Raw genomic sequence first — 12,434 nt, 5'->3', positions numbered from 1 at the left:
AAAAAAGTTAATGTAAAACGCGTCGTTTCATTAATTTGTCTTTAACTCGGATTCGAAGAATAAAAGAAATTGTGTTCGTATATCCATTGCAAAGTCCACTAGCTCAGTGGCAAAAACCCCTACCATTAAACCCGAGTACACGAGTTCGAGCCGTAGGAAACACATATTTTTAATAACACAGCTATATAAACGACGTCGTTTGTCTTTAATCAGACAAAGTGATGAAACGACGTCGTATACTTTAACACCCAAAGTTAACGTCCGCTTAATTAACAGTTAACTCGGTTAACGGTGTGTTTATCTGGTCAGTCAATCGTAAGTTTCTTAATAAACCCGAAAAGTCAACAAAAGTTCAGGATTTTATTGGCTAGCCCATATGTCCAGGTTTCTTTTGGCAATTCCCTCAAAGTTCAGTGTTTTTTTGGCCGATTTCTCTCACCAAAACCAATTCAATAGACACAAAGGTAAAAGCTTTAGCGAACCTTTGGCAGCTAAAATTTTAAATTGTCGAAAATTTCGCTCATGCTGTTTGAAGATATTATTATAAATTAATAGTGTTATAAATTAATAAAGTATACTTGAGTTTCATATCTTATCATATCAAATCATTTAAATGTAGCCTAACCATTAATAATCTGGATATTAAGATTAACCAGACTGCATACAAATGTTTCAGAGAATTGTTTTTTCTCTTCGAAGAACTAAACTTTTTAATCTTTTCAGTGTTTTTTTTTTTTTTTTTTGGTAACTCTGGTATCTGGGCAGCCACATTCCCAACTACCCCCGTAGGAGGTCCAGCGCCCCAACGGAAGGGATGTTAAATCCGCTGTGGCCGGGACTCGAACTCGTGATGGCGGGCACCTCAGCCGAGGTTCCTATACCACCAGACCACGAGGCCCGGTTAATCTTTTCAGTGTTGCATGTATTGAATGAGAGTTTATAATTTCTATCTAATCAAACATCTCATTCTCATAATCTCCAACATTTGAGTTTTGATTTCCTTCTGAATAATGAAGGAGGAAAGAGTTCGTTAAACCAGACATAGCCGAGAGTGAAGCTTCCGAAATTGGAGTCCGGAAAAGGGAAGCTTATAATATAGTGCTTGTTCATTCTCTGAAACGTGACATTAAAACAAAACTATAATCAACAAAATTACACCTAAACCCAAAAACATAGAGAAACTGTAAGCAAATAATTTTCTTTAAAAAAAAAAGTGTAAGCAAAGAAGCACTCACTTAGAACTTGTGCTTCTCTCTTGTTAATTATCCGCAAGCGGGTATATCTTTTTGAGCAGATAATTGGAAAGTGAACATAAGGGTATATACAGATGGGACCATGGGACTCACGCATGTCATTCATGGACCCATGCATGCCAAGAAACATGATATTGTGCTCGAGACTAGATAGAAAACAAAGCCGTAAGATCCAAGTACCCAATAAGATGGAGAATCAGACTTGGTGCAGGTTACTACTATATTAATGTAATGTGATATTAATTAATATAGTAGTAACCTGCACCAAGTATTAATGTAATGTGATATTAAAAAAAGTGATATTAAAAATTAAAAAAAAAAAATATCACAAAAATGATTGTTGCATGTTGCATCATAAATAATAAAAATATCAGCACGTAGCAAAATTAATTTTCAGTATATCTCGTTAATTTGTAGAAGTGAAATAGAGTTTGGGTTGGGTATCGACCTATCTGATATGTACTTTTAAAAAAATAAAATAACGACCTATCTGATATGTCAGCAGTGTATTTTTTTTGTTTATAGCTTCTCAGCTACGTGGGTGCAGTAAAATAGTTGGTGTTTTTTTTAATTAGACTTGGTGTTTTTTTTAAAGAAAAAAATAGACTTGGTGGTTGTATAATTGTATTGGTGTGTAGGTGATCTGTGTTGTTGGTGAGGTTATATATTTTTTTTCAAAAAGGTTATATATTTGGACTCGTTTATCTGTTTATGGGGTGAGTTTATTATTAAATGTGACTTTTCGTTTGGATGCAACACTTTTTGTAATGGTTTTTTAAAGGTTTATAGGATTGTGAATTTATATTATTTGGTGAGTATTTTATGTTTATGTTTATATGTGGTCGGAGGTTGTAATATGTTTGGGAAGTGTTTTTCATTGTTGGCAGGAAAGATATCTGGGTAAGTGTTATAGATAATATGGTGAGACCATTATCTAAAATGGCACGACTTTGGGTTGATGTACATGAAAAATGTTAACAATCTCAGTTACAAAAAAAAACATGTTAACAATCTTAAACAAAAAAATAACCAAAAAAGCTTAATTGTTGGTAAACGGGCCAATTACTAATATTAACACGTAAAAGTTAAGGTTCCTTGGACCGTTCTCCGGCTGAAATCTCCAATGATCTGTTTTGCTTGTATTCAGGTTCCGGTTTCTTGCCTATTCGCGCTCTACTGAAACTGAACGGTTGTTCATTGACACCATACCCAAGCCAAGCTTTGAACATTTTCTTAGGAATGTGTTTAGACCTTTATTGTTCTAAGAAAGTCTTTTTTACCTTTTTTATGGCTTACTTAGACACTCATGCTTTAATTAGCTTTCATAGATTCATTAGGTTTGATTTCATCAAAACTATTGTATCACCTTGTATCATTAACTTGTTTAATGAAAAATTCACATACTTAACAAAGGAAAGTTAAGGCTTGTACTTAATTTAATATGATCCGGAGAAATTCATAATACTTTAAGATGTAGTAGATGGGTTCAATATCAATATCTCTTGGGAAAAAGTTTCCTTCCATATCAATATTAGGAAGTTTTTTGCGATAGTCTGTAGTATTGAAGGGGCAGTAACTTGAATCTCATTGTTGGAATCTTTATAAAGTGGTGGAAAACGTTGGTTTCTTATCTAATATAATTCATAGATGACAAAGAAAAAAAGAGTTTCCTTGCTGAGAACATGATACTTTTTAAAACCAAACACTCAAAAATACGGAAGCAGATTGTTGCATGAATATTTTTATTATTTCAAGGAAACTTTAAAAGATTAGACAATAGAGTAGTTGTAAGACCACTTTCTATCTGGATGGAGTACAATACTGCAGATTTAGCCACGACGTTGCTTCTTTGCAGAGGAGCCACCTTCCTTAACTGAGGCATCCTCTGAAGATAGTTTGGTAATAACATGTCGGACATAGCCCTCACACCAATCTCATGGGATGCCTTTATCGACGACCACTCCAGTGATGCCTCTGCTGTTAGCAGGAACAACATTGTCAACACCGTGCTGGTGTCAGGAAGAACTATGTGAACACCAGCTGAAGAAATCTGTGAAACCGGACCAGCTCCTCGCATATCATCGCCTGGGTTGTTGTGTCCTTCCTGTAAAGAGTACAACAGTTAGATAACTTATCCGTGTATGGTAGACCCAACCTATAAAGTGAGATTGATGTACAAACTTGGTTCTCAAAATTAGGAAAAGGTAGGGGCTGGTTGCTATCAAATATGTGTGAGATCGTGAAAGACTGATCTTTGCTAAGAAATTAAAATCTGTAAGCTTGAGCTGGAATGTGAAGGTCCTCCCCACAATATCAGAAAGACATTGTGGAAGCGCCATCCCCACAATATCAGCAAGGCATTGTGGAAGCGTCATGTTCTGTGGCTGTTACCGTCAGCGGCCTGTGCAACATGAAGGTGTAATTTATAGTTTGTGTCAAGAATATATAATTCTTGAATAATATAAAGACCAAGCAGACGTATCTATACCTCCAAACAGTTTAGGATTAAAATTAGTCTCTACATAATCAGTGGCTGGCCACACCAGCTGCAAACTACTTATCATGGAGTTGTACAGCTATCCCGTCAAAAAAACTCACACATACGTTAGTAGCCATGCATTGTCAAAGATTTAGAAACGAACTGATTTAAAAAAAACTATACAACCCCTTATTGTAGAAAGTTTGAAAACAGAAATGGAAATAAGATGGTATGACCTGTGGATGTGTATGGTCGCCATGAGTCATGAGACATTGATTTTTATTTTATTTTTTGCGTTTCTTCATTGTGTGTCGTCTTTAAACCAATAATTTCATCAACTATATATGCGAAGTTTTACCTGCTCCATGAATCAAATTGCAACGTGCGTGTCAGCTAATATAAACAGTTAGCTCATAAAGACTTGAGTCGGTGCACACTGATTGACCAATGATCAGAGTTTACTATGAACAAAAAAGTAATATGTGATACATTTTCAGACGTATAGAGAATCAAGAGATAAAGTTTCATAAGTACATCAAAAATAGCAACCAGCAGAAACTCCTAGAGAATAAAAAAGAAAGAAAAACTCGGGAAAACTTTCAGTTTCCCTGAGAAACCACAACAGCCTGGAACATCGAAATCTCTAACAAAATCAACAATATAAAAAATGAGAGAGAAGTAGCATGGTAAGATCATAGACAGAGGAAATAGATAATGGGCAACAGATCATTTGAACCAAAACAGTACAAAACATAGTTTCGATCACAAAATACAACATCAAATCATATAGGAATCGAAAATTGAGAAAAGAGAATGTCTCAGTTACCTTTCCATCAAGTAGGACCAGATCCATACGAATCAAATCTCCACCTTTCTTGACATTGCGAGCTTCCCAGAAAGGCCAGAACCGAAGGGGCCTGCCATGAGCTCAAAGAAATGGAATTGTTGCTTAGCCATAACAGGATTTTGTGACAGAGATTTAGAGTTATGCGAGTAAAGGCAGACCAAATAGATGGCTGTGAAGACTCTCAAACCCTTGATATATATACGCCATGTGCGAGCTTGAAGAAAGAGTAGAAGCATTGAAGTTAAAGTAGTGGGTATTGAGGTTTCAATGCTGTAACGACTGTCGTTTCTCAGTTTTCTTGCATCAGGAACGGAATCGGGACAGTCAAGGTTCCTGAGATCTAAATGGAAAAGCAAAGAGAAAGAGACATCTTAGTTAGGTTTTTTTTTGGTTCAAATAAGAGATTGGGCCAACTTACCTCTACAGAAACATAAACAACCCAAATCGAAGTCGAGAAAACTGACGTACATGAATTATGGAGGGACACATTTCCTTGTTTGCCCTCTCCTTCTTGATGACGTGACATTCTTAAGAGAGAGCATAGTCTACTTTATTATTATAGATATTATTTATTTAATGTATTACGTTAACCAACTTTAAAATCTACGTATAATCCCGCAAAACTAACACGAATCCAAATTTCTTGAACATCATTTATAACAAAATATTTGACAATAGCACTTAGCGTATACAAGACATCAAATATTTTCTTAAACCCAATTTTTAGCCGCAAGACGAAGGAAAATTACATCCACAACACTTACTTAACCGTTACAAAACACCATTAGCTTGTAAATAATCAAGCCATAACAGTCCAACAACCTTGCACCAGTAGCATTCCAAAATTTTATAACATCCACTCCTAGATAATGTTGGGAAAATGAGTCATTATCTGCGGATTCCGCCCCGTTAACCGATTGAAAAGACGGGTTGAGTCAATTTTAAGTGGGGCAAGTGCGGATCGACCAAATTTTAGTCGCGGGTACCCGCCAACCCGCAAAATAAAAAGGAAAAACAAAAATAAATTGTAAAAAAAAAAAAAATTGCAAAATTATAAGATCTTTTGCTCTGATTCTTCTCTCCATGCAACCTCTGTTGACAGAAACGATAACCCTCCCACTGGCCAGTTCCATTTCGTAGCTGCCCTCACGTACAAGCTGGGAAATAAACCTAAGCTAATCATTAACAATTCAACCAATTCGGGATCAAAACCCTTTTAGCTTCCAACTTTCTATTACCAGTAGCAATGCATATCTCGATATTATTAAGAGAAGGTTAATTATGTCATTTCGCCTGTCACTGTCACTTTCAAAAGCTCACTATTTTATGGTGTTGGGTATTTTTCTAATTACTACATTCTCCTTGTATTTTCAGCCAATTCACTCTAATTTAAATCTGATTTTTAAGACAGCTCACAACAGATAGAAAATGAATAAGGTTTGACCGGACAGATAGAAAATGAATAAGGTTTGACAACCGGTTCGATTGACCGGTCTGGTCTGGTTTTTAAAACACTGCAATTTTACCGTGGAATTAAAATATTTATCGAAATATATAATCCACAATTTACAACGTTCTTTCAGAGAGCTTTATCCACTTCCCATGGCGTCTTCCGCCGCTTCTCCCTCCTTATCTCTACTCTCACTCACTTCAAAGCCTCCTCCGTCCTCCTTCTCCTCCGCCTCCGCCACGCACCGGCTTTTCCCTTCATTCAGAATCAACGGCGGCTTCGCGCCTCTAACACTGAACCCCCGCCGCGGCCGTTCAATCATCGTCAAAGTAGACGACAGCGATGCCGACGGCGGAGGACAGGACGAGTACGACATGGACGACGAGGAAGTGGAAGAAGTGGACAACAAGAAGGACTACGACGTCGAGTACGACCCCTTGGCCGCAGCGATGGCAGCCGCAAGCGGCGGTGGCGGCGACGGGGACATCGCGTTCGTGCAGAGCAAGAGCTTCATATCGACGCAGGGGTGGGACTCGGAGATGGTGGTTGATTACAGGATAAACGAAGACGAGTTCCATAAGATCAGCTTGCTGGACTGCGACTTCTTCATCAGGAAACCGCCTGATCCTGATAACGATGTTTATGACTTCAGAGAGGTTTGTGAAATAGGTTTCTCTGCTTTTTAACGTTGACTGTCTCCTGTTTTCAACTATACGGCGGCGTTTTGATGTGGTGGTTGCAGATGTATGTTACTCCCCCGGATACAGATATTTACTCGATTCCAAGAGTTCTTGCTCCAATGCCTCAAAAGGTCAGGAATCGAATCCAAGTTTTAATTAGATATCACTAGTCTTGTCTGTATGGGTGATAGTAACGGCTTTGTATTAATGTTGTTTACAAGTACAGTATATCCGATGTGCGATGAGTGACTATGGATGTTACGATGTCACCGAACCGCCTATCGATACTCCCAGAGATCCACTATACAAATCTGTGAGGGAGATATCCAAGGTATGGATTTTGGACCATGTTCCATATGTGTTCATGTTGTCTGTGATGCATAGATTCTTAAGCAACATGTTTTGCCAAGGAAGCACTTAGTTTTGTTTTGGGAACATTCCTGGAAAACACACACCAAGAAATATGTAATCCCAAAGTATCAAGGATGACATCTGTTCGAAACTTATTGGTTTGGATTAGTAGTTACACTTGTCTTCATCGTGTGTATTCATTTTTGCAGGTTTTCTTGACAAAGCATTATCGGAACAGAAGGTTAAACGACCCAGAGTTTGTGCTAGACCTTGAAGAGATCTATGTTATTGACTCCAAGACGAAGTCAATCACCAGGGCCAGAGTTCTGGTATGAACGATTGTTGCCTTCCACTTTAACTAGACACCATTAACGAGTTCCCAGTCAGAGTCTGAGCACAAACCTCAACTGTAGACTGTACCCAGTTGGGTATTTTTTTATGGATTGATAAATTCTCTTACACAACATTTCTCATGCTACTATAATCATACAAAGCTGGTCTATTCTAATGGGATAATCCATATCTAGCTCTGAATCACATAGGCTGAGTTGTTAGTTCTTGAAATACCGTGTGTGGTACATAGCTGCTTATACAGTTGTCCCTCCCATATTCTAAGGTTTTGGATTGTTTCAGGTGACAGTTCCGGGAGGAAGAAAAAGGGATAGGAAGGATGACTTGCTCGTGATACGCGATAATGGAAACTCCTTTAAAATCATACACGCGGTAGCTTTGAGCTTTCCATTTCCCCCCCACACTTTTCTTCGGGCAGTCATTTGTATTACTTCACCTAGATTGACTCGTATTCTATTAATGTTTATATATTTTGCTTTCTTTCAGGGAGAAAGAGATGACCCGACAACGGTGATAGAAAGGGAAGAGTGGACTAAAACTCGAGAAGACATGGAGAAACATCTCAGAAAGCTACGAGACTTCAGTGTCTCAAATTGGTTCTAAAAATTCCAAAAGAAACCAAGCGACAACTCAGCAAAAAATTCTTCCTGGGATGGAGTACGAGAGCAGATGGAGGGGCCAAAGATGTGTTGTTCCATAGTATACAATGTTTTCTGACCCCATAATGTACTTTACTAGCTAGCAGCAGAGTTGAATGCGTGCGTTAGTGGATGATATAGGCTCTACTCTAGAACAAGTGTGTGCAGATGCAATAGTTTTGATGAATTTAAATATTCAATGACTAGAGAAGCTAGCTTATGTATTTTGTTAATTAACAAGAGTTTCATTATTTGCAACTAAGGTGTTTTAACAGTGTTTAATTCAAGTGTTCCGGTAGGAGATATTCAAGATAGTAGATTGTTTTGAAACTTAGCTGGCGTGTCGTTTATTAGGATACGAAGGCATCAAAACGGCAGGTATTCTTTTATTCTCACCTCGATGTAGTTTCTGATGGTGCGTCAGTAAAACATCACGTGTACGGTGTCTTGTCTGATCGTTTGGTTTTCATTCACGTGAGTGGGATGACACATGGCAGAGTTTGCCGACAGTGGCTTTCAATGTTGGGTGGGTGGTTCCATCGGCCCATTCTGTGACCAAACATTAACTTCTATATTCATTCATCACCCCTAGATTACTTCAGACGACACGCAAAAAAAAAAGGGAATTAAACACCCACAGTTCCGTGATCGATGATGTGTGGGATTCGTTAGGAAGATCTTTTGACTCATTGTTATTTTCACCTCTATAAGCATTTAGAGGTGAAATTGTTCTAACTTACCTCTATTTCTTCATCTATAAAAGAAATTTCTATTAAAAAATAACATTCTTCTATTTTTTTACTCTATATTTAAATGTTGATATTTTAGAAAAATACATTGGAGTATATCTCACGGTTCCTCTATTTTAGAAGTGAAAATAACAAAATACATTAGAGATGGTCTAATTATAAGACCATCTCCAATGATTTACCATATTTTCACTTTAGAATTAACTTTATAATAAAATTATGATATATTTTAATGGTACTCAATTTTATAATAAAAAATAGAATGATGAACAAAAAACAATTTACTCTATACACAGAGTAAATCTAGTTTTTACGAATGAAAAACAAATCACCATTAGAGCATTTTTATTTTTAACTCTATTTTAGAATATATATATATATATATATATATATATATATATATATAAAGTTGGGATTGATTCCCTCCTATGGTGTCCACCTATGATTCCAGCTCACTAATTTGTACATTCTAGAGCCGCCACGTGTTTCGGTCTTTAAAACACATCGTTTTATTTAATTTGGTAAGAAATATTTGTGGGCTTCGATTAGAATTGAGTTTTATATTTTGCTTAATAAAGCTCATTCACTACAAGAAAAAAAGTGATACCCGACAACCATATTAAACATAAGTTTATCGGGAACGAGTGTTTCCTATCATTTTTCGACAATCCTAATTTCATCGGAGTTTGGCTCTAGAAAATCACCATTTATTAGAAAATTTTCAGTAAGTTACGATAACATATATTGTCTGAAATTTTCATCGGAAAATCATATGAATGTACCGATGACTTTTTGAGTAATCCACCTCCGATTAATTTCTGACAGCTGAAAATATTTATACAAAAAATAATTATTTTAATTAAATTATAACAAATATTAAAAATCTTCATATATTTCATTGCAAAATAAATGTAAAAAATCAATAACAAAAAAAATCAAAAAGGAAAGAAGGGATCTCCTCTTGGTAATAAATTTGATAAAATTGGTGGTGTATGATGCAATGGTGGTGATAGCAGATGAGAAGTGAGCGGAATGGAAGTAGTAGTAAACAGAGTTGTAGTTGTGGTCGTGCAAGGAGTTACGGTGGCTGGATGCAAAGAAAGAGGCATGGCGGTGCAAAGAGTTGCGGCAGCGGCGGTGAAGATGTTGCGGTAGCAGCGGTGAAGGAGGTGCGGCAGTGGCGGTGCAAGAAGTTGGGGCAGAGGCCATGAAGGAGTTGCGGCAGTCGGTGGGGACAGTGGGGGTGCAAGGATTTGCGGCAGTTGCGGTGGAACCAGGAGTTTCACGGTGATTTTTTTGCACAAGAAAGTAGATCTAAAAAGAAAAGAGAGAAAGATTGGGAAGAAGGAAAAGAAAGATATGAAATTAAAGAGATAGTGCTGACAACTCTTCTCCACCATTCGTTTGATATATACATAAAATTAAACACGATTAATAAAAAAATAGTTTTATGCTAAAACACAACATTTTCTCCAGAATCTTTTTTCCATTACACGTTTCAGTTTGATCAAATTAAAACAAAAAACTATATATATATATATTGTCGTTTGCAAAAATGTAAATATAGTTAGATTGATAAATATATTTAATCACTAAACCAAAAAAACTATTTATATGCCTGTTTATTTTTAAGATTGGAGACGATAATTCAATTATTCTAAAGCTCATTTAAAAAAAAATCAGTTGTACATTAAATTAATTTTTACATAAAAATTTGAATGAACAAGATAAAAGACTATTTTGATCATATCTAACGTTTAATTAACTTTTATTCGTGTAGCTTGCTTTCTTGAATATAATTTTTTCAGTTATGAAAATTAAATAATATTAGTACAAATAATTTTAGTTCGTTCATAATAAATAAAACAAAACAAAATTTTTATTTACCTACCATAATATATTTGTGTAACTGGTTCATTGTATATTTAAGGTATATGTAAATTCACATGAAACCAAAACTTAATTTAAAATTATAGAAAACAACATAACCTCTATTAGTACACTTTAATATAGATTCAATTTTTTGTAAAATGAAACAACATGAAGACCATTTAAAACGCTTACAATTTAAAACACTTACAGTATAACAATACCACAACTTTATAATATAGAGATAACTATTATTATTTTTTTGGACAACATAAACAAGTATTGTAAACAAGAAAAATATATCTTATTACTTATAATCTTTCCTGGCCTAAAACTTTCTAAAAGACAAAAAATCATTATCATACATATTTTTTACAAATAAAATCCGAAAACAGAAACCATAAAATTATACAAAAAATAATAATCTAGATCACAAGTAAAGTATATCTCGCCTGTAGGGCGAGCCGATCGTGGTATAAAATAGAGTGGAGTTGGAGATACTAATACATGCATACCATGAATGTGTTCAATATTGTTATTAAAACATTCTATTAATACACGTTATAATCGAATTCAACTGAGATTTGAAAAATGATGAAGGTAATAATTCATTGAATATACATGCTATCGAACAAAAATTAACGCGTTATAAAGTGCTTAATAATTCATCTTTTGAAGAAAAACAAAAACATGTCTAAGAATTAAATTGAATAAGAAAAGGAATTGCAGGATACAATAAAGAAGATTTTTTTTTTTTTTGTCGAAATGTTAAATTTACAACAAAGAAGATTGATTGTCGTGAAGAAGCATTGGTCAAAGACTCAAATTGGGATTAAATTAACGGTGAAGGACCATAAGGTACGTGATAATAATGTACAGTATTTGAAGCTTATATTAGTATAACTTCACCTATTGAGGTCAAAAACCAAAAAAGGGAAACAACGTGACCCATTTGTTTGCTAATTATTTATCTATACTTAAATCTTTGAATCGTCAACCCTACCAAAAAAAAAGAATCAAACAAAAGACTAAGAATGAATCGTTGACGACAACGAAAATAATTAAAGGAGTGAATCATATAAAACAAATAAGGGATAAATACAAATATTTATGAAAATCATATGTTTACTTGATATTGTCCACTCATTTACATGGCACTACGTTCTATAAAAGTAACCGATAACGGTGGAACATGCCGTATTTAATACGTAGATTTCTTTTCTGCTGCTTGGTTTGGTACTATACTATATACACGTGGTAATATTAATAATGAGTTTTCATCTGTTTTCATCTTTTTTTCTTTTTTTTGGGTTTAATTTTCATTTATTATCTTGGTCAAGTGTTTTTTTTGGGGTGAAATTTATAAGAAGTGAATGCATATTTTATATCCTCAACAGGCATGATTTAGGAAAAACGGTCATTTCATATCCAACATATTGCAATATGTTCAATTCATACCCGATTTATATAGATATGCTAAAACATACATGAACTTAAAAAAAATTCAAATAACAGTAGTATTAAATTTGATACATTACGACATATATAACTCTTATAATGATGGTATTATGATATGATCGAAACATTTACGAATATATTTATTACATAAGATTAAAATTAAATTATTTAATTAATTTTTGTTAGTTTTACTAAATGATAAAAAATTATAAATTTTTCATTTTATAAAAATTATTTTTATAAAATGATTATTTTGTTTGAACAAAATTAGTTGACGTAGCATTTAGATCAGTAAAATTAAATAATGTG

The 12,434-nt window shown here is 34.8% G+C and overlaps 1 protein-coding gene across 2 annotated transcripts; it reads left to right on the top strand.

Moving 5' to 3' along the window:
• Positions 1–6,150: 6,150 nt before the first annotated feature.
• On the top strand, positions 6,151–8,336 carry LOC106343147. 2 transcript variants are annotated; one of them, XM_013782285.1, is made up of 6 exons: positions 6,154–6,685; positions 6,772–6,840; positions 6,936–7,040; positions 7,270–7,389; positions 7,694–7,783; positions 7,898–8,336. In XM_013782285.1, the coding sequence occupies exons 1-6, from the start codon at positions 6,182–6,184 to the stop codon at positions 8,012–8,014; spliced, it is 1,005 nt and encodes a 334-aa protein (XP_013637739.1). In that variant the 5' UTR covers positions 6,154–6,181; the 3' UTR covers positions 8,015–8,336. The 2 variants fall into 2 exon arrangements, with proteins under 2 accessions (XP_013637738.1, XP_013637739.1); XM_013782284.1 differs by having other exon boundaries at positions 6,151–6,685; positions 7,694–8,336.
• The last annotated feature ends 4,098 nt before the right edge of the window (positions 8,337–12,434 follow it).

The sequence above is a fragment of the Brassica oleracea genome, chromosome C5 (assembly GCF_000695525.1).
Source record: "Brassica oleracea var. oleracea cultivar TO1000 chromosome C5, BOL, whole genome shotgun sequence".
Lineage (NCBI taxonomy): Eukaryota > Viridiplantae > Streptophyta > Magnoliopsida > Brassicales > Brassicaceae > Brassica > Brassica oleracea.
This window is presented reverse-complemented; position numbering and strand designations above follow the sequence as displayed.